This window comes from Vipera ursinii (assembly GCF_947247035.1).
Source record: "Vipera ursinii genome assembly, chromosome: 1".
NCBI classification, from domain to species: Eukaryota; Metazoa; Chordata; class Lepidosauria; order Squamata; family Viperidae; genus Vipera; species Vipera ursinii.
Window position 1 is genome coordinate 50,498,284 of NC_139512.1, and position 24,190 is coordinate 50,522,473.

The window sequence follows — 24,190 nt, forward strand, 5'->3', positions numbered from 1 at the left end:
TTTTGTCAGATTGCTGTTTAACATTGTATTTTATTTTGTAGTGGTTCATTTCTATGTTATTATCGATGCCGTGAGCTGTCTAGAATGTCACAAAGTATAGGTGGAATGTAAATATATAAAATTTAAATATATAAATGAAATCAATGTAACAAAAAGATGTTCAAAAATGGGGAAAAATTCACTTGGGAAAGTCATGCTGTTTCCCACAGCTAACATCTAGAGAATTTCCAATGCAATTTCTTGAGTCTGGCATCTCTAGATGAGTTGGCCAGAATTTTCTAAGACTTGACTCTGGCCTGCTTCCGCCCTCTTGCTTTTTTCACTGCCCTTCACAATTACCATTAATACCTTCCTCTTTTGGGTGTATAGAAACCAGCTTCTGTTAAAATACATTTTATTGTCTAAACTTAAGATCTGTGAATATTCAATTGCTTCTCTGCCTCCAGCACTTCTTACTCTGCCCAAAACACGTTTCTTAGCTTCCTGCCAGCACTCAGGACCATCTTTCGGCCTCAATATTTGCCTCTTCCTCCTCCTCTTCCTCATTTTCCTTGGATTTCTTTACTGGCTCCTCAGTTTTATAGTGACTAATTTGAAAATGAGAAAAAACAGGATTAATAATAAAGTAATTTTGCTGAACTTTTCTGTCCCTATATATATAGGCTTGAAAATATTTATATTCCTAACACACAGTTATGGAGATCCATTGCCCTATATATTCAGTTTTGGGCCCATCAACACTAATTGTCAATAAGAACACAAACATCAGTACTTCTATGTAACACCCTTTCTCTTTTTTAAAAGTAAAAAAATATGTTTAATGTAATGGCATACAGCACTCACCTGTAGTCCACGTAGCCTGTTCTGTTGGGATCCAATTTGTGTACCAGATCTGCAACTTGCATTCGTTTCAGGGGAATCTTGGATTGCTTTAGATACAAGAATTTAATTATTGCATAGATCTTGGTTACCATTACAGTGGGCAGTAGCCCTTAGATGACATTGAGTGGACCACACACTGAAGCAAGATCAGATCTGGTTATGATGGGAACCATCATGAAAGACTACAATTGTAGGCTAGACTAAGAAGTTGAAAGTACAATCTGGAAAAAAGCAGTGGCCAACTACTTCATTTTCACTGCTAAAATTATATAGTCATGAGGAGCAGAGTTCCATTTGAGAAATCTCAGAAGGTGGAAACACATAACCAATCTTGGTTGATTTAAGTAAAGTGATGGTTGAAGTAAATGTGGCCTGATCTGAATAATACTCGGAGGGAGATCTAAGTACTATTTAAGAGATGTAAATTAGACTTGGAAATTGTAAAACTTCCCAGAAGAAAGCAAAGGCAACAAACATACGTACCTAATACTTCTTTCTACTCCTATTTTCCCCCACAATAACAACATCTTATATTGCTGGCAGTTTGGTATGGGAGTCTTCTCTTCCAGTAATATTTTTCCTCCAGACTACTTACAACAGAAGGCAGAAAGCCCAACCCTACTCATATTAGATCCTATATTTCCCTATCAGTGTCCATAATTGAATTGGCTGTACCATTTTAGCACTCAATCTCAGTTTTAGCCACTACCCAGTAATATGTTAGCACATCCCTCTTTGAGCGGTAGCTCCGTTTCTATTGGACTTTCTGAAAGTTCCCATAAATCCATCATTCCTGTAATGAAGTTGTTGGAACAGATTCTTCCTTACAGATCTCACTTCTTTCCTCACAACATTTTTTCTTTCCCGTGTAAACCATCAAGGGTTCCTTAGTAAGCTGAGCAGCCATAGAAATCAAATGAATGAATGAATGAATGAATGAATGAATGAATGAATGAATGAATGGATGGATGGATGGATGATTTTCTGTGTCATCAGCATAAGGAAGAAAAGTCTGTATTGACACTAAATATTGTGAAGGCAGTGTGTAAAATCTTAAATATACCATATATATATATATGTAAGAAATTTTTTTCATCTCAAACCTTATTGAAGTTGAAAATGTTTGTTGGTTGAAGGTATTTGGCTTTGACATTTATTGGCAAATATCAATATTTACTGAGTTTCAGATTTATCTTGGCACATTGTAGTGACTGAGGAAGATGTTCTTGACAGAGATATGCAAGTTTTGTTGTCAAGGCGTAAAACATTTGTAAAGCCCAGGATGTCCTGACAACATTTGGATTTGCAAGAATTTGTTATAATGGCTAAACTCAACAAAATTAGTTTTAGCCTTCCAGTGGAGTTGATTTCCTGGTCTAGTCTACCTCATGCAGCTGACACACATTTTTTCTTTGAGATCTATTTGGTCAATTGTGGCTACTCAATTAATGTACTGCTGAGAATCTTGGCACCCATATCGCCCATATCAGAAATGGGCAACACAAGGCAACTAAATCCTATATTTCCTTGAGTACTTTGCGGGGGGGGGGGGTACTCAAAATCTTTAAAATTCATGTCATCAACATCTGGCAAGTGTTGAATAAAAATAATGCATTTTTTTTCTTTCTCTCTGGGAAAGAACACAGCTGTGATAAAACTAAGGCAAGAAGCTTTGCTCAATTATTTCTTATAAATAAATAAATAAATAAAACCTTCCTCATTCCTCTCATGGAGAAAAGGACTAATCATTCCAGCTGTCTCCATAGTTATGTCATCTGCAGCCTCTGGCCCTTGGCCAACCAAAATTTTGGAGATGAGGAAGGGAGTGCAGATTCCAACCACAAAAACAATAAAATAGTTTTATGTCTATTTGTTTATTTAATTGGGTATCCCTGCCTGTATTATTATTAACACAAATAACTCAAGGTGGCAAATATATCCAACACACCTTCCTTCTCCTAGTTTCCCCCATAACAACAACCCTATGAGGTGGATTGGGCTGAGAGAGAGTGACTGGCCCAAAATCACTCAGCTGGCTTTCATGGTTAAAGTAGGACTTGAACTCAAGACCTCTCACTTTCTATCCGGATGCCTTAACCACTAGACCAAAGTATCTCTCTGCTTTGTGATTGTTTATCTGTCTCAGTTTTCAGATGCGGATGAGTTGGGAGTTGTAGTGGTAAAAAGCTGGAACACTCTAATGAACTTAAAATTCCCAGGGATCTTTTGGGATAACTGTAAAAGTCAGAAGAATTTTTCATTTTGAAACATTACCAGCATCATGGCTTTCCGAAACTCTGCCACGGGAATTTTCATATCACCATATTTATCCATACTCCTAAAAAAGTCCCAAGGCTTCAGCTTGTTGGCATCTAAATAGTTCTGGAGACAAAAAAAAAGAAAGAAAGAAGAGAATGAAATTGCAAGTTCAGTATTTTAATCCACTTCCCTCAGGATGGCATCAAATGTCTTTGGGCAAATCTGCCACAACATCTGCTTCTGCAGTTCTAACATGAAGGCTAAGCTTTCTATTGCTGAAACGCAACATGCATCCCCTAGATAGGGCTCTTTGATGAGGTGGTTGTGAATTTTTCTGCTTTTTAACTGTCAATACTTAAACAGTGATTAAACTTTCAATTTCAGAAAACATAACATTGCTTTGCCAAAACTATAATTTCCTCTTTATAACTGAATCACTTTCCTTAAGCCAAACTTATGATCTCCAAGCTTTCTCTTAGTTTTAATGCTTCTCAGCCCTGCCATTCTGAGCCTGCCAGCTGCAGGCTCAAAAAACTCATTACGCTGCTTAAGGAATGGGTCTCCTGAGGGATTACTTCAAATGGATATATCTCTTTTTGGTAGCACATTCATCAAATTTCTACTCTGATTGTGAATACCTTTCTATAGATCACAATGGGCAATAAATAGCCAAGGATTACTGAATTGTAACTTCCACCATCCATTAAAAGAAGCCATTTGGCTAGGATTAATGAGAACTGAAGCTCAACCACAGCTGGAAAGTCATGCTTTGTTTAGCCTTGTTTAGCAACTACAATTTGGACAGCAGCTTGGTCATTTATCAAAGCAATTGCTAAGTGAAACATCACAATTTTACAATCTTACTTTAGCTTCTCTTTGCTTTACATGCTTGGAAAGGCTGTAAGTTCAAAGACTTGTTGCAGTTTCTTTTTTCATCATTATAACTACAGTTGACTGTACAAGGCAAACACTAAATGAGTATCTGTACATCTATGTGCTGTATAGTCAATTACAGTACAAAGTGGGTAACATGATGCTGTGTCATTATGGCTTGGCAGTAGAACAATGGAAAGGTTTTCCTTCTATACTATCTTCCTAGGTGCAAGTGTAATTATTAGTTGATTGGAATAGTTATTTAAAGCTAAAGAAGTTTAACTTTCATAGCGCTAGGACTTTTGGTACATAATGCTTTTTTTCCAGAGAATTCTATCTGGGGGGAGTGGTCCTTGGTGCTCTCTGAGTTGGTTGTTTTCTTGCAGACCCCAAACTAGTCAACATTATTGGTGTACTGATGATGTTACCTAGTTAGGGTAATGAAATGTCTGCAAGAAAACAACCAAACTCAGAGAGCACCAGGGATCTCTCATTTCAATCCTGAGCTACAAATATTCTCCTTTATTGGTAATTCTATCTGGCCAACGCAGTTTCTGAGGGCATATCTGTTTCTATGAGTGTATCTGTGTGTACATATATGTGTCCTGTAGCTTTAAAATATGTTTGTTCAGCAGGCAATTGGGGAGCACATCAGAGGCATTGGGCAGGAGGAGGGCAAATAATGAAAGCAGTGTCACAACATCATGACATGTTTTGCCTTCTTTCATTTGTACAGTACACTGTGACATTCCACATGCTTATGGAAAGGGCAGAGTCTGCCTCATAAGAGAAATGCTGCTTTTAAAAAAATTAAAGATCCAGATCCCGCAGATACTTCTGGGACACATCCTGGTTATTCCATTAGGGGCTGTCTCCAGCTGTTCCATTTAAAAATAATACATTTTTGATTTTAATATAATACATTTTAGTTTGCTGGCTTGGGTAGTATAATTATGATGGGCTTTATTAATGCTGTAATGTCTGCTCTGCTATGGTTCTATAGATGAGGCTGGCAACCAGTCAACAAGGCTATCTAGTCTCTATAGAGAGGCTATCAAAGTAGTAGGAAGATGTTTCTCCAATCTATTAAAAACATAGTCAAATGGATTGCAAAAATTTAGAATAGAGTAGACCCTTTCATTTCAGTACTGATCCTTATGCCACCCAGGAATTAAGACCAGATAAAAGCATCTGGCTTTCACTAATATAGAGGGAGCTTAGGTACTTATGAAAAAAGTGTTCAGAGAAATTGAGATAAAGCTTAATATTCTCAGAAACCTGGCAAATTCTAACATAATTCTGAGGGCATATCTGTTTCTATGAGTGTATCTGTGTGTACATATATGTGTAAGGGAGCTAGTGTGGTATAATGGTTAAGAATCTTAAGCTGGTTAGGAGTGAGGAAATCCAGGTACATGTCTTCCCTTAAGCATGGAAGGCACCTGAGTGACCTTGGGCCAGTCACTCCCTATCAACATGGGAAATTGCAAAACAACTGTCTATCAACTCACACTGCACCTTCCTGATGATTATGATCCATAACCTTGAAGGAAGAGACCTTATCCTGCAGTAGTTGATTCAGGTTGTACTCAACACAAAATATCCACTAATTAATAAAGGGTGAACAGATTTTAAAAACTATGCATTTATTTTTAAAACTTGGTTCCAAATACTGGAGCAATTTGCAGCTAATCCACTGCTGTGTCTTTCATTGATGCAAGGTTTTTGAATGACAAAGCATTAATCCAGATGCATTGCAGGGGGAAAGGGGAATTGGCCATAACATCTTCTAAGCTTTGCATTATTGGAAGACATGAGAGCTCAGCACAGACCCGATATTCTGAGTAGAAACCTAAAATATATCTCAGGTAAGGGACTGACCATTACACTTACCTGAATCAGCTTCATAGCATCTACCGGATGCTCAGTGTTCCTCACAATATGGCCTCCAATTCCTCCATAGGCAACATCCAGTTCAGGTCGTATTTCACAGACATGATCTAACAGCTTAATAAAGCCTTCGTTTACAAGCACATTCTAAAGTAGAGCCAAGAACAGGATAACAGAGTCATTCTAGGTACAGTTGGACAGTTGTGTCACTGTGTTATTCTCCAGTCTGAGTCTGAAGAAAAGTATGCTGGCAACTCTCCCCACCCCCCAAATTCTGCCCAGGAATGAGGACAGCAAATAGTGATATGCTTAGAGCAGGGGTTCCCAACCGGGGGTGCTCGCACCCCCTGGGGATGCGAGATGATACTCCAGGGAGTGCAAAAACTTGGGTTTTCAAAATTATAGTGTATATGCATAATTTGTTGATGTTATTTTGAACTTTTGTAAGGGGTGCGAAAATATATCAGAAGCGTTCTAGGGTGTGGGGTACAGAAAAGGTTGGGAGCCACTGGCTTAGAGTATCAATAGAAAAAAAAGTAGATTCCCCACTTTCATTTTTCCGCACCAAGCATTCATCATCACTTCCTTTAAGATGTGGTCATGGTCATGCTTATATGACCTTGTCATGTGCACAGGGTCATATAAGCACAAGCAGGAGCCTGCTGGTTTGGGATAGCCACTTTTGAAGCTGCCCAAGTGACAGGTTGTACATGTAGAAGCAGAGCTCTGAACACAAGTCTAGTACTACATTTATGTCTTAAAATAGCCTGACTCACCAGCCACAAATAGGGAGAGAGGGCAGGAGGAAAACAAAAGGCACTCTCACCTCAACATGTGTCCTCCTGCCAGGCCTGTGATCCCCTGACTGGCTTCTTTTTGGACACAGGTTTTGGACACAAACAGGCAAAATGGCACTGCCTGCATCCCTTCATAATCAAAGCAATGAACATTAGGGCTACCCAAATCCCTTTGTTGGCATACACTGATGAAAACCTACAGTGCCCTCAGGGCCACAAGAACCAGCAACATAGATAGTAGAGCTTGGATCGCTTTAGATCAGACATGTCAAACACAAGGCCTGGGGGCCGGATCTGGCCCGCAAAGTGGTTTCATGTGGCCTGCGAAGGCATCCTGGAAACAGTGAGGGAAAGGCCCCCACTGCCTTGGCCCTGGCCCAGAGACCCTCCTTCTGCCAGAGACCCTCAGATCTGTCCCACTCCTGCCCAGGCCCTCATAGGCACCCTTGATGCGAACGATGTAGAGCTGGCCATGCCCACCCAGTAGGCCATATGCACTCTAGCCATGCCCACCCAGTAGGCCACGCCCACCCTGGCCATACCCCCCCGGCCCCCTGAGGGCAACCACAATGCTGATGTGGCCCTCAATGAAATTAAGTTTGACACCCCTGCTTTAGATGCTTCAGTGCAGAGTAGAGCTGCCTTCTCCTCAGAGAATACTAATCCTGTTTTCTAAATAGCAATATTTATACACCCAATGCTCTTTCAAAAAAGCACTCTATGCATGCACCTGTGGAGCCTGGGTAAGATCTGACAAGTGTTTCAGAAAGAGGCTGCTTCCTCTGTAGAAGCCAGGGGTCTGGTTAATCCTTCAGTCAAACCCAAAATGGCACCAATGGTCACAGGAGAAGGAGGCTATCCACAACAGAGGCCAATACTGACAGTAGAGATCCTGTTCCTAACTGCATTGTCAGTCAATTATCTATGAATCGTCCTTGATCAAGTAGATGGCATAAACTGTGTTAGAAGAGAGCACATCTTTCTTTAAAAGCTGAGGTCAATGTTGAGCTTAAAGATGAGCTTAGGGAAATTTATTTATTTTATTTATTTAGTTGCATTTATATACCGCCCTTTCCCTGAGGACTCAGGGCGGTTTACAGGGTATTAAAAAGCCAACATACAAAAGTTAAAAACCAGATTAAAAAACATTAAATTGACCCAGTACGCTTAAAAACCCCAATTAAAAATATCTCCTCAGCCTGGGCCCGAGAGCTCAAAGAGCCAGGTCTTCAAGCCCCGGCGGAATGATCGGAGGTCGGGGGCAGTTCTCAGCTCCACCGGCAGCTGGTTCCAGAGGGCAGGCGCTCCTACTGAGAAGGCCCTATCCCTGGGTGTCACCCGCCGGCAATCTCTCACCGGCGGAACCCTGAGCAGACCCTCCCTGTGGGAGCGCACTGGGCGAAGGGCGTTTGATGCCGGCAGCAGGTGTTCCCTCAAATAACCCGGACCCAGGCCATGTAGGGCTTTATAGGTAATAACCAGCACCTTGAATTTCACCCGGAGGGCAACCGGAAGCCAATGCAGCTCGCGGAGTAGAGGTGTTACATGGGAGTATCGGGAAACCCCCATTACAACTCACGCGGCCGCATTCTGCACCAGTTGAAGCCTCTGAGTGGTCTTCAAGGGCAGCCCCATGTAGAGAGTGTTACAGTAGTCCAAATGGGAGGTCACAAGCGCATGAGTAACTGTGCGTAGGGCGTCTCGGTCCAGATAGGGACGCAACTGGCGCACCAGGCGAACCTGTGCAAAAGCCCCCCTGGTCACGGCTCCTATATGGTCTTCAAAATTGAGCCATGAGTCCAGGAGGACGCCCAGGCTGCGAGCCCTATCAACGGTGGTTAACACCTCACCCCCCATCATTAAGGATGGAATAACTTGGTTAACCCGAGATGCCGATATGCACAGCCACTCAGTCTTGGCGGGATTGAGACGAAGCCTGTTTCTCCCCATCCAGACCTGAACCGCCTCCAGGCACCGGGACATCACGGAGAGGGCATCACTGGGTTGGTTCGGGGTGGAAAGAAAAAGTTGGGTATCATCAGCATACTGGTGATACCCCACCCCAAAACCACAAATGATCTCGCCCAGCGGCTTCATATAGATGTTGAACAGGAGAGGCGAGAGAACCGACCCCTGAGGAACTCCACAAATGAGAGACCTTGGGGCGGATCTCTGCCCTCCTGTCAACACCGACTGCGAGCGGCCCTGGAGGTAGGAGGAGAACCACCGTAGAACGGTGCCTCCCACTCCCAGCCCCCTGAGACGCCGCAGCAGGATACCATGGTCGATGGTATCGAACGCCGCTGAGAGATCTAATAGGACCAGGACAGAGGAACAACCCCTATCCCTAGCCCTCCAGAGATCATTCACCAGCGCGACCAATGCCGTCTCCGTGCTGTGTCCGGGCCTGAAGCCCGATTGGTACGGGTCCAGATAATCAGTTTCCTCCAGGAACAGAGGGAGCTGATGCGCCACCACACTCTCAACAACCTTCGCCAGAAAGCGAAGGTTGGAGACTGGACGATAGTTGTTTAAAACAGCCGGGTCCAAAGCAGGCTTCTTGAGAAGGGGTCTCACCACCGCCTCCTTCAAGGCGGCAGGAAAGACACCCTCCTTCAAGGAAGCAGTTATTACTGCATGGAACCAGCCTCGTGTTCCCTCCCGAGCCGCATAAGCTAGCCAGGAGGGGCACGGATCCAACAAACAAGTGGTGGTGCTCAGTCTCCCCATGATCCTGTCCACATCATCAGGGGAAACAGGGTCGAACTCAGTCCAGATAACGTGCTCAAGACCGCCTGATTCCTCCACATCAGACTCTGCCCAGTCAGAGTCCAAGCCGGTCCGGATCCGAGCGATTTTGTCCGCCAGATGATGACTAAACTCCTCGGCTCGTCCCTGCAAGGGATCCTCTCTCACCTCCTGGTTAAGGAGGGAGCGAGTCACCCTAAACAGGGCGGCCGGGCGATTATCTGCAGACGCGATAAGGGCGGCAAAGTAGTTAGACTTCGCCGCCCTTATCGCCGCAAGATAAGACCTTATAAAGGTTCTTAACTGCAATCGGTCGGATTCGGACCGGCTGGATCTCCAACCGCTCTCTAGACCTCGTCTCCGAAATATCAGAAAAACCAAACATATAAAAACAGTTACCAGAATCTGTTCTTGGTACTGACCGGGAAACTTTAAGATGAGCTCTTCTGACAGAAAAAGCATTTTCTGTTTTTCAAACTGTGCACCTGATACTTGGGGTTCTGTAATTTGCAAATCTACATATATGACATCAGTTTTCATAACTGATTCAGCCTCTTTTTCCTGTTTTGCACCAAGTATTCTGCTTTGCCAGTCACAGGGAGCTTTACTGGGTCTTTCATACAATACGCTTGCTAGCATATTCTTTTGAGCAAAATGGCATGCACTTCCAAACAAATATGCCTGAGATCATTACTCTCAAAAGTAAGGTTTTATGTCTCTCTTTTTGAAGTTCACTTGGTATGTATGCAGTGAACTGCTCTTTTAATACACAATCCATTTAAAGATGCACTTCAATTTTCTTCACTTAACTCAGGAAGCTCAAAAGCCATCAAGCTAATAGTCCTCTGGTTATTCATATATATGGGCTGTATTGGAAAAAGGAGCTAAAATTGTTCATGAAAGGCTTTAAGAAGATCAAATGTTAGGACTCTATTAGTATGACGGTGTGATTTGTTTGACAGGCATGATGCATTTTAGGTATGTTCTTAATAGTTGTGTGTGAGAGAGAGGGACAGAGGGAGGGAGAGAGGGAGGGAGGGAGGGAGGGAAGAGAGAGAGAGAACTTTTTGAAAAGGTTTGTTGGCCCTATGGGTTCCCCTAAAAATCTAACAAGAAAGAGGAATCTAATAGATGCTAATGCTGTGAAGAATCCCATCTAATGTTTAGCTTGCACAGAGAATACAATATTCTATCAATATTTTATGCTATAAGATATAATGCTGTAAATCTTTATTTCTCTTAGCAAAGTCCGGAGTATGTGGCAACCTTTCATTTACCAACAATTGGTTTTGTGCACATAGCAATATGTATTTATTAACTTTCCCTCTCCTAATTCATTCTTACTGAGATGTTGATTTCTTCCATTCTGGATTTTGAATTCTTCCTGACTGACATGAGAAGAGCAATAGCGCCTTCTACTGTGAGGAGATTCTGGGACATCTGCGAGGAAAATAAACTATCATTTCGATCCCGAAATAATACACCATAAATTGTTTTGTTCCTGGAACTTTAAAAAAAGCCTGCACCTAGATCTGCAGACATGATTCTATTCTAATTTTGACATAGGTTTGTTGCATGATTTATACAATGCATAAACTTATTGAGCAACATTCTTGATCTGTAAAATGGAAATAACAGTGATCAGTAGCTTTTAAAGAAGCACAATGCATTGCTCAGTCATTGCCTCGGATTGACAATCCAATCAGAGAAAAGGATTTTTAGCAAGGATATCTGGGAGGCCAGAGAAAAAGGAACAGGGTACAGCTGCCTGAAAGAACTGTTGATTTTGTTCAGCACAGTCAAATAACATCATTGTTCATTGTTTGTAACTTTGAACAGATTTCTATGATGCTGCATCAAAAGCAGCAATGGTTTCCTCTGCGCTCATTTCCTTTTTGACAACTTTTTTTTGGCAGTAACCACTTTTTTATAAGAATCTTTATTTATGATAAGATTTTGAAGCACTTTACATTTTTTTCTTAAATGTGCTAAATATATTACTATTTTACCATATGGCAGCAACTGGCCAAATTTAGCTGGGCTAGGAAGCTAACACAGGTCAAGGGGTGGTAGTAGTGCAAGCACTATAATAAGCATACACATTATGCCATAATATATGCTTACTTATGGAGGAATGCAACTGTTTATTACATTTCTACTGCTTATATTGCTGACATAAATCTCAAACAAGGAGTAGACAAATATTACAGATAGTCCTCATTTAGTGACCACAACTGGGATTAGCAACTTGGTCACTAAGTGATACAGTTGCTAATTGGATTGCTCCTGTGCTTACAATTTTACTTCAGCTTTTCTCTTTCCCCCACCCTACTCCTCTGCCCTTTGGAAGGCTCACCTTGACCAGTGCATAATAAGCAAGAAGGGTATTAAAATTTGTATTTACATTCACAGGATAGGAAAAGATTACAAGAGAGTAAGCAGGCACACAATGGGGAATACAAATGGAAAGAAATGCATGTATTCCTTTTGATTTGTATTCTCCATTGTGTACTTGCTTACTCTCTTGTTATCCCTTCTTCTCCAATCTCTCTGCTCTGCAGGGGGAAAAATGGTTAGGCACAGGAGAGATTACTTAAAGAGATCACTTGTTGGAGTGAAAGAAAAAAAGAATAAAAAACAGATGGCATCAATCAATGTGTACTAATTAACTGTAATGGCAAATATGTGACAGGAAGAGACACTGCAATGGTCATAAATCCCCACCATGATCACAAAGTTATTTTGACAGCAACATCATAACTTTGAATGGTTGTTACACAAGGCAGTCAGTAAGCAAGATCTACCTATAGTCAGGGATTTCTTTCTTTGCGTGATCAGTTGCAAACTAATCTCAGACAAAGGCTGTAAGAATAACCACTTTCAGCCCCTAAATTTATAAGCAAAATAGTATGGGAATGCCATGGTCACTCAAACATCTTCCTCTGATAGATCTTTCTTGCAGCTCTATGTTTCTTATCCTCTTTGCTATTTCAACTGATTTGAAGTCAATCTCTGCAGCCCTGAAGTCTAGAAACAGGAAAACATAAGAACAAAACTTGGGAACTTTTCTCAGATTCTAATCTACAGTGAACTGTGTAACTTTTTCAGTGCTGTGTACAGCTCACCCAGGGCCATAAAACTGGCAGCCTGAAAGATTATCTGACGGGTAGGCCAGCTCAGAAAATGGCATCCTACCTTTAAGATTCTAAGGCTCCCATTCATTTCTAATCCTTTGCATAGCTTTATTGCCCCTTCATTGTTGATATGGTTGTTGCTGATATCCAGTTCAGTGAGCACAGAGTTGACTTTGAGAGCTTCTCCAAGGGCAAAGGCTCCTTCATTCCCAAAGCCATTCCAGGAAAGGTTCAGTATCTTCAATGTTCCATTAGCCTCCAGGGAAAAAAAAGAAAGAGTAGAACCAATTTTTTATCTGTGACTCTATGTATATTTTTTTAAAAAATATTTTAATCTTTGAACTATTTTCAGCAGTTCTGGAATCAGAAATGGAATCAGAAACGCTGACCGTGTTTAACATCAATATAATGTGAAGGCCTTACTTTACCAACACTTTTTCTTTCACACAGAGACCAACTAGATAACTTTGGGGATCACAGTTGGCCTAAGACAGACATTTCAAACTCGTGACAACACGTGACGTCGTGCAATGTTTCGGGACGGTTTTGCCATTGCCGACAATGGGGTGGGCTCGGCTTCTGGATGACACGTCCAGCCCGCGGGCCGGCAGTTTGACACCCCTGGCTTAAGATGTGTAGAATCTCCTGCTAGTATTCCACCTGATATTGATAAACTGCATAGTAGCTGCAGTGATTCAAGTTTGAATCTGCCTCTTAAATTTCCCACAATGCTACCAAGTTCTTGATACTTCTGTTTTCAAATATTTAAGACTGTTTGTGAATAAGAGTCTCTGCTTGCTGCTATCTTGCCATAGGCTTTTGTCCTTGTTGCTTTGATATCATACTCAACCTAGCCTTGCTCAAGGCCTTCAACTCAAGACACCTAAAGTAGATAGTCCAGCAGATTCTCACCTTGAGACCAGCACTCAGGGCTGTAGCACCCTTCAGCCGCAGATGATTCCAGCTCAGATTCAGAATCTCCAGTGATTCATTGTTGGCTGAACAAAAGATGCACAGACACTTATATATGCTGTATGGGCATTTTTGCAAGATTTATTTATTATATGGTGCCCATATACATTTAATAAAGCAACTGTGGGTTTTGGATAGTTTCTAGATGTCTACATCTTGTGGAATATGACTACTACTCTGGAGTCCTGGATGATCTTGATATCTGACTCACTAATATTACCATCTGGCACATCTCCCCCCTTAAGTTGGGAAACAAAACTTACCTAGTACCTGTCCAAATAGCTCTCCAGCTTTCTCAGTAAACTCATTGTAACTGAGGTCCAGCTCTATCACTCTGTAATTAGCCTGTGGAAAGATTGGTGCAGAGACCTGTAGACTCAGTTGTTGTCTTCTCTTAAGCACTTGCCTTAAAACAAGGGTCCCTTTGCTCACAAATGTTTGTGATATGTGACATTCTACTTTTCCAAAGCATCAATAATAATGTTTCCAAGGTAGTGTCATATATGTATGTATCTATCTTAAAACATGTACGTGGAACACCATGTTGACCTAATACCATCTCAAATATGCTATTTCCTCTGCATCCCTACTGGTGGAAGGCTAGCATGTAATCTTGAAGTAGCAATTTAGTGTCTTCAGAATAAAACCATTCTGGTTTATTTTTCAAGAGACCTGATTGATAGAATACTACAGTATGCTGAAAACTACACTCGGTGGTAGAATATAGTTCAAACAAACAGTCAATTGCAGTGCATACCTCCTCCTTATTTTTGACTCTGATTAGGGCTTCCCTCAGAGAAGGTAAAGAGAAGTTCAAAGTTATTAAACAATGATTAAAAAAGAAATTTTTATTAAAGAGGTATGCATTTTTCTGTGAATACCTCAAATAGAGACTTGAAGAAAGTACAGCCCTTCTACCCAAGAGACCAAGTCTGATCAGAATTTGAGAGAAAAAAAGATCATTTACATGTTTCTTATTTTAGAGTATTTGTAAGCCTCTTCAATCCTCTGAGTATCATGTTTAAATTAAAATAAATATTAATCAAAATTGTAACAACAAAAAGTAAATCTGAATAATATCCAAACTACATAATCACATAAAACCCAAGCTTGGAATTTACAGTCATTCAGCTAGGACCAAAACCTCAGTAAAATAAAAAAAGATTTAAATCTATTTCCAGCACTTAGCAGGGCAGGGGCTATGTGTATGTCTGGAGGAGCAGTAATCCATAAAGTGATGACTGTTACCAAGAAGGCCTGCCATCTTACCCATGCCCTAGGAACCCCACAAAAGGAGGGAACTTTCCATGGCTGGAAGTGAATTGGACAGGCGGATTCAGTTTTACCAACATTTTGCCTGATGTACCCAAGTACTGCAGTGTTTAGAGCTTTAAAGTTAATAACCAGCACTTTAAATTGTGCACAGAAGTCTGCAATAACCAATGCAGATGATTTTATCCCCTTTAATGTTTACTATGAGGTTTTTACTGCCAGAATGCAATGCTATTACTTCAGAATTAGACCTTCCTGTACTGAATGAGCAACTGAGGGTGTTGCATGCAGAAGCTTGTTGCGCTTGTAGACAAGAGGTACTTCCCAAATATGGCCTTGTGCCATGATTGGGGATGACTGGAGTTGTAATTCGCCACATCTAAAGTTTGAGAAGCTTGCTTTAAAAGCTCCAGCTAGTTTGAGAAATTCTTTTTATTATTTTACTATTTTTATACTTAAATGCTTCGTTCTTTATTCCAGATGCCCAGTTGTCCCCTTTAACGAGTTACTCACAATTAAGGATTCAGAAAAATAAGGTGCTGCCTCGTCTCTAAAATCATTTCCTAAAGACAAAGAAAAAGAGCTGCTAAAAATTGGAGGGCTGTTTTGGGTAAGTCAATTGCTTAGTCAGTTTCTGCCATTTGCAAAGGCTTGTAAAATTCATACACAGTACACAGATCTCATATAATATGCCTATATGATGCGTAGAAAACTCAATTAATTTCATTTTTTTAAAAAATGGAAAAGGGCTTTATTTTGGAAAAGAAGAGCTTTTGACTTAATAATTCAAGAACTGGATATTATCTAAAATTAGGAAGCAATTCGTTCCAACAGGGCTTCAAACTGTTAGCCTGTAAAAATGAGAACTATCAAAGTAGATAGTGGGAATATATCAACAAAGCTTTTAAAAAGCTATATTACTTATAAAGAGATAAAAAATCTTTAACAATAATAAGAAAGCAGGTTATTCAGTAATCCCCTCATGGATTACTGCCTTGTCGTGGCGAAGGGACTTGCGTAATTCAATGAAGCTATAAGCTATGCCGTGCAGGGCCACCCAAGATGGACAGGTCATAGCAGAGAGAGTTCTGACAAAATGTGATCCACTGGAGAAGGAAATGGCAACCCACTCCAGTATCTTTGCCATGAAAACCCTATGGACAGTACCAAAAAGAAAAACGATATGACGCTGGAAGATGAGCCCCTCAGGTCGGAAGGTGTCCAGTATATTACTGGGGAAGAGCAGAGGGCTAGTACTAGTAGCGCCAGAAAGAATGAAGCAAAGCTGAAAGGACGCTCAGCTGTGGATGTATCTGGTGGTGAAAGGAAAGTCCGATGCTGTAAAGATTTTTTTCTCCATAGGAACCTGGAATGTAAGATCCTTGAATCAAGGAAAGCTGGACGTGGTCAAACAAGAGATGACAAGACTGAACATCGACCTCTTAGGAATCAGCAAACTAAAATGGACAGGAATGGGTGAATTTAATTCAGATGACCATCAGGTATACTGCTGCAGGCAAGAAGCCCTCAGAAGAAATGGAGTAGCCTTCATAGTCAATAAAAGAGTAGGAAAAGCAATACTGGGATACAATCCCCAAAATGACAGAATGATCTCAGTTCGAATCCAAGGCAAACCATTCAATATCACAGTAGTCCAAGTCTATGCCCCAACCACCGGTGCTGAAGAGGATGAAATTGACCATTTCTATGAAGCCCTACAGCACCTTATAGAACTAACACCAAAAAATGATGTCCTTATCATCATGGGGGATTGGAATGCTAAAGTAGGAAGCCAAAAGATAACCGGAATAACAGGCAAGTTTGGCCTTGGAGTACAAAATGAAGCAGGGCACAGGCTGATAGAATTTTGTCAAGAGAATACAATGGTCATAGCAAACACTCTTTTCCAACAACCCAAGAGACGGCTCTACACATGGACATCACCAGACAGTCAACACAGAAATCAGATTGACTATGTGCTCTGCAGCCAAAGATGGAGAAGCTCTATACAGTCAGTAAAAACAAGACCAGAAGCTGACTACGGCTCAGACCATGAGCTTCTCATTGCAAAGTTTAGGCTTAAACTGAAGAAAGTAGGGGAAAGCACTAGGCCATTCAGGTATGAATTAAATCATATCCCTGTTGAATATACAGTAGAGGTGACAAATAGATTTAAGGAATTAGATCTGATAGACAGAGTGCCTGAAAAACTATGGACAGAGATTCGCAACATTGTACAAGAGGTAGCAACTGAAACCATACCAAGGAAAAAGAAATGCAAGAAAGCAAAATGGCTGTCTGAGGAAGCTTTGCAAACAGCTGAGGAAAGGAGGGAAGCGAAAGACAAGGGAGAAAAAGAAAGATACACCCAATTGAATGCAGAATTCCAGAGAATAGGTAGGAGAGATAAGAATGCCTTCTTAAATGAACAGTGCAAAGAAATGGAAGAAAACAATAGAACAAGGAGGACCAGAGATGTCTTCAAGAAAATTGGAGAGATGAAGGGAACATTTCATGCAAAAATGGGCATGATAAAGGACCAAAATGGCAAGGATCTAACAGAGGCAGAAGAGATTAAAAAGAGGTGGCAAAATTACACAGAAGAACTATACAAGAACGAGCTTAACATCCCTGATAACCACGATGAGGTGGTCACTGACCTCAAGCCAGACATCCTAGAATGTGAAGTGAAGTGGGCCTTAGAAAAGCTGAGCAACAACAAAGCTAGTGGAGGTGACAGTATTCCAGCTGAGCTATTCAAAATCTTAAAAGACAATGCAGTAAAAGTGCTACACTGAATTTGCCAGCAAATTTGGAAAACTCAACAATGGCCACAGGATTGGAAAAGATCAGTTTACATTACAATTCTAAAGAAAGGCAGTGCCAAAGAATGTTCAAACTATCGCACCATAGCACTTATTTCACATGCTAGTAAAGTTATGCTGAAAATCCTACAAGCTAGACTCCAGCAGTATGTGGATCAAGAACTACCAGAAGTACAGGCAGGATTTGGAAGAGGCAGAGGAACTAGAGATCAAATTGCCAACATCCACTGGATCATAGAGAAAGCTAGGGAGTTCCAGAAAAACATCTACTTCTGCTTCATTGACTATGCTAAAGCATTTGATTGTGTGGATCACAACAAACTGTGGCTAGTTCTTAAAGAGATGGGAGTACCAGACCATCTTATTTGTCTCTTGAGAAACCTATATGTGGGTCAAGAAGCAACAGTGAGAACTGGACACGGAACCACTGATTGGTTCAAAATTGGGAAAGGAGTCCGGCAAGGCTGTATACTGCCTCCCTGCCTATTTAACTTATATGCAGAGCACATCATGAGAAAGGCAGGGCTAGATGAATCAAAAGTTGGAATTAAGATTGCCGGGAGAAATGTCAACAATCTAAGATATGCAGATGATACCACTCTAATGGCAGAAAGTGAAGAGGAACTAAAGAGCCTCTTGTTGCGGGTGAAGAAGGAGAGTGCAAAACTTGGGTTGAAACATAACCTTAAGAAAACCAAGAGTATGGCATCCAGCCGTCTCAATTCCTGGCAAATAGATGGGGAAGAAATGGAGGTAGTGACAGATTTTATTTTCCTGGGCTCCAAGATCACTGCAGATGGGGACTGTAGCCAAGAAATTAAAAGATGCTTGCTCCTGGGGAGGAAAGCCATGGCAAATCTAGACAGCACACTACAAAGCAGAGACATCACCCTGTCAATAAAAGTGCATATAGTCAAGGCTATGGTCTTCCTAGTTGCAATGTGTGGCAGTGAAATTTGGATTATAAGAATGGCTGAGCGCCAAAGAATTGAGGCCTTTGAGCTATGGTGCTGGAGAAGACTCCTGCGAGTCCCTTGGACTGCAAGGCGATCAAACCGGTCAGTCCTAGAGGAGATCAATCCTGACTGCTCGTTAGAAGGCCAGATCCTGAAGTTGAAACTCAAATACTTTGGCCACCTAATGAGAAGGAAGTACTCCCTGGAGAAGAGCCTAATGCTGGGAAAGGTTGAGGGCAAGAGAAGAAGGGGATGACAGAGAATGTGGTGGCTGGATGGGGTCACTGAAGCAGTAGGCGTGGGCTTAAATGGATTCCAGAAGATGGTAGAGGACAGGAAGGCCTGGAGGAACGTTGTCCATGGGCTCGCTATGGGTTGGACACAACTTTGCAGCTAACAACAACAGGTTATCAAATCTTGGAGTTTTAGATATTATAAAATTTCAGGCAAGGCTTTTTTCATCTTCTTGATAATATATGAAGTTACTCATGTTTGGATTTGTGTGCCCAAGATGGGGATTGTAATCCTAAACTACAGATAGGGTTCAACTTGTATACTCAGAAAAGAGGAATAAGTTGGCACTTGTCATGCAACAAACCTATGAAGGATCACAAGCTTCTCACCTGTGATTTACAGACCCGAAAGGTGCAGATCTGGGGCAAATCATTATTCTGTATATAGTCCCATTCTTGCCAGCCACAGTCCTTGGATCTTTCAATAGATCTTTCTAAGAGCAAATGCCACATTCTGTAAATTTGGTACCTGAATTTTGCTCTGTTGCATCATTCCACCTTTCTTGAAGAAACCTACCTGCGAGTCTAACGGACCGGATATTAGAAATATTATTGTAAAACATCCTGCAGATAGCTTCAGCTCCATCTTTGTTGAGGTGATTATGGGAAATATTCTGAAAAGAAGAAGAAAAACTTATAGAGAAGAGTTAAAAAAAATAGGATGATGCACTTAGCAGTATTTGAGCAACTAGTTATTTGTGAATTCCTACAGAATGACACAGTCCATGTTATCCAGAGTGGTATGTCAGTCAGGATTTAAGTAGCAAGATTTTACTCTGATCCAAATGTTTTCATTTTCAAATGTCTCTATGTAGTGTATATTTACACATAGTTTAATGTACCTGCATTTAGCCAAATGCCATGTCATTGCTGTGAAAGCTTTGAGTGAAGACTACCAAAGACAGATTTTTAAAAAGAGGAATCAGCCACAAAAATACACTTTCCCAAGTTTTCCCCATCAACATGAGAACAGAAAGGATTGAAGGCACATCGTAGAGTCAATGAGTAAAATGAGTCAATGAGTCAATGAGTAAAAAAGCCTTTGGGCAGGGTGTATGTGTTTAGCTTTCTTAAAAGCCTTGGTGGAGCAGTGGGCTAATGCCTCCTTAAGTAACACCAGCTGCCTGCAATTAGTGCAGGTTCGCCTCCCACCAGGCTCAAGGTTGACTCAGCCTTCCATCCTTCCGAGGTAGGTAAAATGAGGACCCAGATTGTTGAGGGCAATTAAGCTGACTTTGTAATAATGCCGCTTGGGGTGTGTGTGAAAGCCCTAATAAGCAGGCATATACATAGAATGAAGGCTACTGCTAAGCTTGTAAACCGCCCTGAGTCTTCGGAGAAGGGCGGGATATAAATGGGATTAAAAAAAATGAACACTTGAAGAAGGCTAAACCTTTGTGAAACCTGATTGCCCTAGCCCAACTAAATGGCTTAAAACTCAGAGTTGATCAAATTTCCATGTAGACCTAATAGTTAAATTGATTGTACCCAAAGTAGTCTAGGCCAGGCAATTATATTTACATTTAGTTCATACTATTTAAATATTTTCTCTAATGATGTCTTACACAAATGGCATAACTGCTGCAAGAGATGTAACTTGCAATTTAATAAATAATCAGGGATAACAAAGCCTTCACCCCAATTAGTCCATTACACTGTTTCTTTATGCATCCACAAATACATAGACACTTAAGTTTTGTAAATAATATATTCATTTGCAGATAGACATTCATAGCTAGCAATGGATGCTTTTCTCAGTTAGTAGATTATTGTGGAAGTATTATACAAAATAAAAATAGGCAAGCCAAAACACTGACCGCTTCATCAATTTTTCCTGGATTTCACATTTATTTTATTTTTATTTTAATTCCATTTATATCCCGCCCTTCTCCGAAGACTCAGGGCGGCTTTACAAACTTAGCAGTAGCCTTCATTCTATGTATATGCCTGCTTATTAGGGCTTTCACACACACACCCCCCAAGCGGCATTATTACAAAGTCAGCTTATTGCCCCCAACAATCTGGGTCCTCATTTTACCTACCTCGGAAGGATGGAAGGCTGAGTCAACCTTGAGCCTGGTGGGATGCGAACCTGCACTAATTGCAGGCAGCTGGTGTTACTTAAGGAGGCATTAGCCCACTGCTCCACCAAGGCTCTTTAATCTAAAAGATAATGTACAGTATGTGCTAATGCCTATAGCCATTAACTGTATCTCTATTATTATTGTACTGAAGACCATTTTCTTGGGTCTGCAACTGGAAGCAAGTGGAAGAAACTGGACCAATGTTATCAATACAAAATTTGTCCCCCACCCACCTACCCACCAAGAATGCATCAAACTATTCAGCCGCCATTCATTACCCTTTATTTTCTGCTGAATTCTGAAAAAGCAAAGTGTTGAAACTGAGATACTAAGAAGATATTCTAGTAATGTTGTCAATACAATCACTGGGTTTGTTTATTCAGCCTTCTTCATGTAAGGAGAGCAAATTGTAGACAATTGGGGAGGGGGGGAGGGATTGTAAGAATAATTTAACACTTTTCCCCTTGCTGTCACTAATTTCATAACTTACAAAATACATATGCAAATTTTTATTCAGAAATAAGAATATAATAGTCATAATAGTACTGAACTTGTAGGTTCTACCACAAATATTTTAGAATAAAATAGTTGTTGAGGATTCCATTAGTTCTTACTGTCCCTTTAAACATTCGAGTTTAATAGCAATTTTTGCATGTTCACAAGGACAGTGCTCGGGCTTTGGGGACTGCATGGGACACCAGCATATAGCAGGGTCAAATAAGTAAAGACTGTGAAGCTCATAGCACATCCAGAAAATCATGAAATAGCCTGACATATTAGCCAAGCATAATTTCCTTTGTTGTCCTATGAGGGAAACACAGAATACCATCTCTTGGATGTAGCAGTTCTCTCGCAACATCTGTACTAAGTATGTAGTTCCTTCAGCCAGAATCCAGTTATCCTCTAGCTCCAGGTGAGTGATGGTTGTGTTGGACTACAGAATGAAGAATGCAAAAAGGAAAAAAAATGCTGACATTTAGTAACATTAATTTACAAATAATGTAAATTATGCGCAAAACTAGAAGTGCCCATAACAATTCATGTTGCTATATTCTGGAGCATAAGCAGCTTCTAGATCAAGGCTTTTCAACTTTTTCACCCATTGTACCACTTTTAGGATATGGCAACATCTGAGTACCACCAGTCGCCTAGCTCCAGCCATCTCTCACTCAGGTGCGGTGCTGCCACCGGTTCAGCTCATTCCCCTCCCCCACTACTTTTCTAGGATGGTCGTGTACCACCTGCAAGGTGCCAATGTACCACAGGTGGTACCCGTACCACTGGTTGAAAAGCCCTGTTCTAGATAACCAGAAGAGCAGTGTCATAGATCACACTCAATGTATTCATGGTGAGAATCATTAGCTAATAATGCTGTATATCTTAAACATGAAAACAATTCTTTAACTCTGAGCTTTTTCTTCATTGTGTCTATGTAGCAGACATTAAGGCTAGTATGTCAACTGTTTACATCTCTTGCAGATCGTCCTCTCTTTACCACCAGATGGTGGTTTAATGGCTTCACATAAAGAGGTAATTTTAAACTCAGTTATAGTTAAAATGTTTAAAAGATGGAAGGAAGGAAGGAAGAAGGTTCATGGAAATTGCCAGTTTTACCATGTATTTAAACTAAACTATCAGTATTATAGGGTGACCCTTTAATCCTTCTTCCCCAAACTGGGAAAAGTGTGTTGGAAATGCAATAGCATCAGGTAAAAGTGCTTACAACCAGAGCAATAGCAATGGCTTTGATTCCCTTTGGTCCAAGACCATGATGGTTGAGATTCATAACAGGCTCTTCCATGTTCCGGATGAAGTATGAGACAGGAATCACTCCCACCAGTTTGCATGCCTCTCTATACAGGTCTGCACCCTTTATAGTTGTAAATGAGCGCTCAGCATCTGCAAAGGATACAGTATATAGACGACAATGCATACTCTAGTTCAGAGGTAGGCAACCTTGGCTTTTTTATGACTCGTGGACTTCAACTCCCAGAATTCCTGAGCCAGCTGGCTCAGGAATTCTGGGAGTTGAAGTCCACGAGTCATAAAAGAGCCAAGATTGCCTACCCCTGCTCTAGTTCAATACAGAAAAAACAAATTAACCCCTGTCAAGGGCTTCACAGGACAATTATTAAAGAGAATTGAACTAGTGAGCCTTGACATATCTATGCCTGCAATTACATTAAAAACTCCTTATACACACACCTCCCTCCTCCTATTTTCCCCATAACAATAACCCTGTGAGGTGTGGTGAGGTGACCCAATGTCACTCAGATGGATTTCATGGCTAAGGTAGGATTGGAACTCACAGTCTTTTGCTTTCTAGCCTGGTGCCTTAATTACTAGGCCAAACTGGCTCCCTAATTATGTGTAATGAAGTAATGAAGTGCTATTAGGGTTGCATTGTTTCAAATCAATGTTAGATTTATGAATTCATTTTCATTGGGTTGATCCTACCTAATGGTGTTGACAAGACTACCTTATGACCTATCTACATCTTCTTTTGAGTTGGTGAACTACAATGCAAACAATCTTCTTAAGTAAGCAACAGAAGCCCTTTGTTAAGGTGACTATGTTAAGGTGAGCATTTTGGGGAACTCTCCCGAGTTGAGAAGTAGGGAATATTTGTATGAAAGACAGAAGGGAAATATTCACCTTCAATTGAAAGATCTGTGTCGGAACTGTCTTCTCTTTTCTCTTCTGCTACCTCAGAGGCATCAGCAACTGACAATGTCTCCGCATATGTGCTGTGTTCTGATATCTCACTACCTGCAACCAGATTACTTTCTGTATGAATAGAAGGTTCTTGAGATATTGAATACACAGCATGCTGCCCAGAAAATCCAGTGTTCATCACTGAATCTATTAACAAATTTCAGACACCCTTAAACAGCTGTTCATTTTTCCCCTTTTGAGTTTCTTTACCCAGTTGTACATAACCTTCATGAAAAATCTGTTACAAGTCAATGGATGTTGTCTGTGGTCGGAGTCAGAAGAGGTAACCATAGATAGTCATTTGAAGTTGTCCCCCTCAACACCTGCAGGGCTGGTTCAAAAGGATACCATTGCTAGTTTCAAAGGACACCATGCTAAGGCTAGAAAAAGTTCCGTTTTCTCAATTATTTGCTCCTGTTATCCAAGTTATATTCCTCACTGTTTATTGATCTTTTGCCTAAAATTATGCCATTCCCTTTTCTAGTGTTCC

The 24,190-nt window shown here is 40.9% G+C and overlaps 1 protein-coding gene across 1 annotated transcript; it reads right to left on the reverse strand.

Moving 5' to 3' along the window:
- Positions 1-493: 493 nt before the first annotated feature.
- LRRC74A (leucine rich repeat containing 74A) lies at positions 494-23,839 on the reverse strand (the record flags this gene model as incomplete). The annotated part of the gene is made up of 13 exons (XM_083354243.1): positions 494-587; positions 844-929; positions 3,157-3,264; positions 5,908-6,051; positions 10,794-10,889; positions 12,645-12,839; positions 13,496-13,581; positions 13,819-13,900; positions 15,341-15,390; positions 19,419-19,515; positions 21,812-21,919; positions 22,709-22,884; positions 23,641-23,839. 13 exons carry the CDS (start codon positions 23,837-23,839, stop codon positions 494-496), a joined length of 1,521 nt encoding a protein of 506 aa, XP_083210369.1.
- Between the last annotated feature and the right edge of the window lie 351 nt (positions 23,840-24,190).